This window comes from Lactuca virosa, chromosome 7 (assembly GCF_052849685.1).
Source record: "Lactuca virosa cultivar CGN04683 chromosome 7, Lactuca_virosa_CGN04683_v6, whole genome shotgun sequence".
Taxonomy (NCBI): Eukaryota; Viridiplantae; Streptophyta; class Magnoliopsida; order Asterales; family Asteraceae; genus Lactuca; species Lactuca virosa.
The window spans coordinates 33656121-33659762 of NC_136432.1; the positions used below are offsets into that span (position 1 = coordinate 33656121).

At 36.4% G+C, this 3642-nt stretch overlaps 1 protein-coding gene across 4 annotated transcripts; it reads right to left on the reverse strand.

Annotated features, from left to right (window-relative positions):
* Positions 1-475: 475 nt before the first annotated feature.
* Positions 476-3642, reverse strand: LOC145124087 (uncharacterized). Of its 4 annotated transcripts, XR_013715503.1 has the most exons (9): positions 3203-3642; positions 2999-3134; positions 2190-2426; positions 1992-2090; positions 1784-1859; positions 1407-1509; positions 1039-1104; positions 810-944; positions 479-728 (listed from the first exon to the last, which is right to left on the reverse strand). XR_013715503.1 is itself a non-coding variant. In XM_079059307.1 (8 exons), the coding sequence occupies exons 5-8, from the start codon at positions 1440-1442 to the stop codon at positions 531-533; spliced, it is 435 nt and encodes a 144-aa protein (XP_078915433.1). In that variant the 5' UTR covers positions 1443-1509; positions 1784-1859; positions 1992-2090; positions 2190-2426; positions 2999-3642; the 3' UTR covers positions 477-530. The 4 variants fall into 4 exon arrangements, 2 of the variants coding, with proteins under 2 accessions (XP_078915434.1, XP_078915433.1); XM_079059307.1 differs by having other exon boundaries at positions 477-728; positions 2999-3642; XR_013715502.1 differs by having other exon boundaries at positions 503-728; positions 2999-3642.

Consider the following 3642-nt stretch of genomic DNA (forward strand, 5'->3'; position numbering starts at 1 on the left):
TTTATTACATTGTTGATTCAAATTTTTTGATGATCCACTACAAGGAATGAGGCCTATACCGACGACTTTTACGGCACCTATGCCGACGACATGTCGTCGGTAAAACCTATACCGACGACTTGTCGACTGTATAAAGTCGTCGGTATAGCTCCGTCGGTAAAAGCCAAAAATGTCGTCGGTATAAATGTCGTCGGTACAGATCCACCTACGCAAACGACTTGTCGTCTATAAAGGATTGTCGGGAAAGATTTTCGAGATAAAAAAAAAGTTTTATTATAAATCTATACCGGCGACATGTCGTCTGGATAGGGAGGGCTATACTGACGACATGCCGTCGGGAAAAGTTTCCAACAGTTTTTACAGTTAAAATCTATACCGACGACATGTCGTCGGTATAAGATTTTTTATTTTTTTTATTTTTTTAATATTTATCACAGATTTGTTATATTTACTAAACCTTTTTTTAAAACAAACCAAATATATATGCAGTATATATCAAACATTTTATAACTATTACACTTGAAAATCTACTACATAGAAAAAAAACAAAAAAAAAAACAAGTCTTCATGTTCAAAATAACAAAAAGATTAATCAAAATCTTCATTGTTCTCGTTTCCCCGGGCTCGTTGGTTGGTTCGGGGGTATTTTGGGTAAATTGTGACATTGGTTGTGGTTGAGATACTCCTTCCATCAAGAGAAGGACAAAAATGGACATGGTGAGATACTCCTTCCATCAAAAAGGGACACATATTCAATTTCTACTTAAATATCCAAATATCCTAATTAAACTTATGTTGTAAGTAGTCACCTCAAAGGGACATGGTGAGATACTCCTTCCATCAAATGAAGCACATATCTTGTAAGTTGCAAGAATCATTGGCATGTAGAAGCCACTGTCAATTTGGATGCAAGAAAACACATTCCGGTAAATCTGGGCATTTCCCTGTTAAGTAACAATATATATTACTTAATAAAGTTTGAAGAATATATATAAATAAATGGTTGTGCTTTTATTTTGGCATGTATTTTATTTATACCGTTGCAGTTGCCAGCCATAAATCTTTGTATGTCACATCAGCTATCAGGTCTCTAATATGACTAATCTGAAAGAAAAAAAAAAGAGATCTTCTTCTCATTCACTTACTGAACAATTACAGGACTATTACATATATATACAAAGAATAATATTACACATCAAAACTTCTAACTAACTTGTAACAACTAGAAAATAGAGAATGACCAAACTACCCTTGGTAGTTAGAAACGATTGACTGTCATATTAGCTAAGTTGTAATACTAGCTAACAAATCATGCAAACAGTTTTACCAATTTATGAGACAAGTTAAATATTATTGCATTTCTTCTTTTTAGTTTGAGGAATAAAGAAATGAATGTAGATTTGTACCTCAGGAGTCCCTTTGACCAAGCAAACTCCTGTCATTTATGTTGGATGATCCAATTAAGGTGATATGATCGTCAACTATCATCACTTTGCTATTGACATACACCTGAAGAAGAATTCATTAATTAATAAGTTATAGTTCTAACAGTTGCTGCCCCACTCTTTTCAGGTATATAAACAACCTCAAAGTGGCTATTCCATGTTTTCCAATCCTCATCAGACTATAATACAAGAAATAGAAACCATCATTATTATTATTTTATTAATTTGTAGAATGTAAAATGCATTGAGAGCATAAACAAGTCCTTAAACATACATTGTTACGAAACAGATGAAATATTCTTATGAATCAAAAAGGTTAAAAGAAAACACTATCATACCTTCTTTCAAGGCTTACGTTCAGTTCCCCATTTACAAGTATACCCCCAAAAACTGTATAAATCATTCCGGTTTCATCTAAACACACATTCCGGTTTAGCAATTAAGACTTTATACATCACAGTGAGCATAAACATAAGTCAATTATATAACATATCCCAAAAATTTCCCAAAACAGAAAAAAAAAAAAAAAAGAAATCGGAACTTTACCTCAAAATCACCGGTGATATGAGTGGTGGTGAAGGGCCGACGATGTACATCGGAATAAGGTCACTGGAAGGAGATGTAGATGCCGATGGTGGTGAAGGACTGTGAAGGCCAACCAGAGAAAGAAAAACCCACCCAAAATTGTTGTAAATAACTTGAGCAATCAGTAACAAAGAAGAAAAGAAGGATTAAGAAGAATACCAGCTCGTCGACGGTAAAGGAGAGTCGCCGGAGGGGTAATTCTTCGTTGAGAGATCGACAGAGAAACAAAACACAGTTGTGGTGCAAATGAAGTCGATTGACTGAGATCTGCTAGGTTTAAACCCTATGCCGACGACATGTCGTCGGTATAGGGTTAGAAAAAACTACGTCGTTTCGATTTTTCCCATGTTTGATTTTTCACGCGGATCGCCAACTCTTATTCCGACCACATGTCGTCTGGATAGATATGCACAAAACGCCGTCGTTATTTTGTTTCAGCACAAACGAAAATAAATAAATCAAAATTATAAAATCCGTAACCTATACCGACGACATATCGTCGGCATAAGTTTTCAGTAGACGGCCAAAAAGTTTTTCGTTCCCGCCTAATCTATAGCAACTATAAGTCGTCGGAATAGAGTGCAGGTCAAAGATAGTTGGTCAAAGTTTTCAAAACCCTGTACCGACGACATGTCGTCGGTATAGCTAACCTTTTAGCGACGACCTTTGTCGTCGGCATAGATGTCGTCGGTAAAGGATGCTTTTCTTGTAGTGATCGACCAATATTGTCGATATTAAACATATATAGTCTTTGCTAAAGTCATATATGAAGTCACCAAATTGCTAGTCGAGCAATTAAATTAGGGTTATAATGTGACAATCCATTAAACTTTATGAAGTTTTGGGTGGCAATGGCTTCCATTGGGACAAATACTTCCATTTTTTATATTCGTCTAGGGAGAAAGTAAAATAACAATTGGGTGAATACATTATTCCGCCACAACAAGGATAGTACGTCAGAATTATACTTTGTAAACATTTAGTGCAAAGCTCCTTGGATAAATCAGAAGTACACTGCATAGCCCCATATATAGTTGAATTATTAGGCGGAAAAGTTATCGTCCCAAATGCAGCTTTTTTATCGGTACCTCCGGCTGCTTCCCCCTGTAACCTCGTCATCAAATCAATCACACCTTTGTCAAACTGAACCTTATTAAAAATAGTTCCTAAACCTGGTGAAAGGATCCAAACCCAATCATCTTTGACTCCAATTATTTTTCGATCTGAGTAACGTATCATACAATCTGAACCCCACATCACACCTTCCTTTTGATTTGGGCATTTGGCTTGAAGTGAAGTAGTCAACCTCGTTATACAGTCATTACAGTTTCCACCCCATTTGATAGCAACACTGGAGCAAAGGGCGACAGCATAGGCTGCTTCCTTCGTGCCAATGGATGAACTGAAAGATCCGCCACTATATTTTTTCACCTTGCCAACGGCATCCAATGCGGCTTTGAGGTTTCTGCTATAATCAGAACTTGGTGTGTAGTTGCCTGTGTTTCTGCATCTGAAGACAGGCTCTTCAGGGAATTGAGCTGTGGTGAGATTTACAGCGTTGATGATTGTTTGAAGAAGAAACACTATTGAAATTATGGATTTCATTTTTCGT

Excerpts from the sequence above, each read along its gene's own strand:
- LOC145124087 (XM_079059308.1), bottom strand. The coding sequence starts at position 1,442 with ATGACAGGAGTTTGCTTGGTCAAAGGGACTCCTGAG. Across the intron at positions 1,105-1,406 it reads TGGTCAAAGGGACTCCTGAG|ATTAGTCATATTAGAGACCT; the intron begins GTACAAATCTAC and ends TTTTTCTTTCAG. Across the intron at positions 945-1,038 it reads TATGGCTGGCAACTGCAACG|GGAAATGCCCAGATTTACCG; the intron begins GTATAAATAAAA and ends GTTACTTAACAG.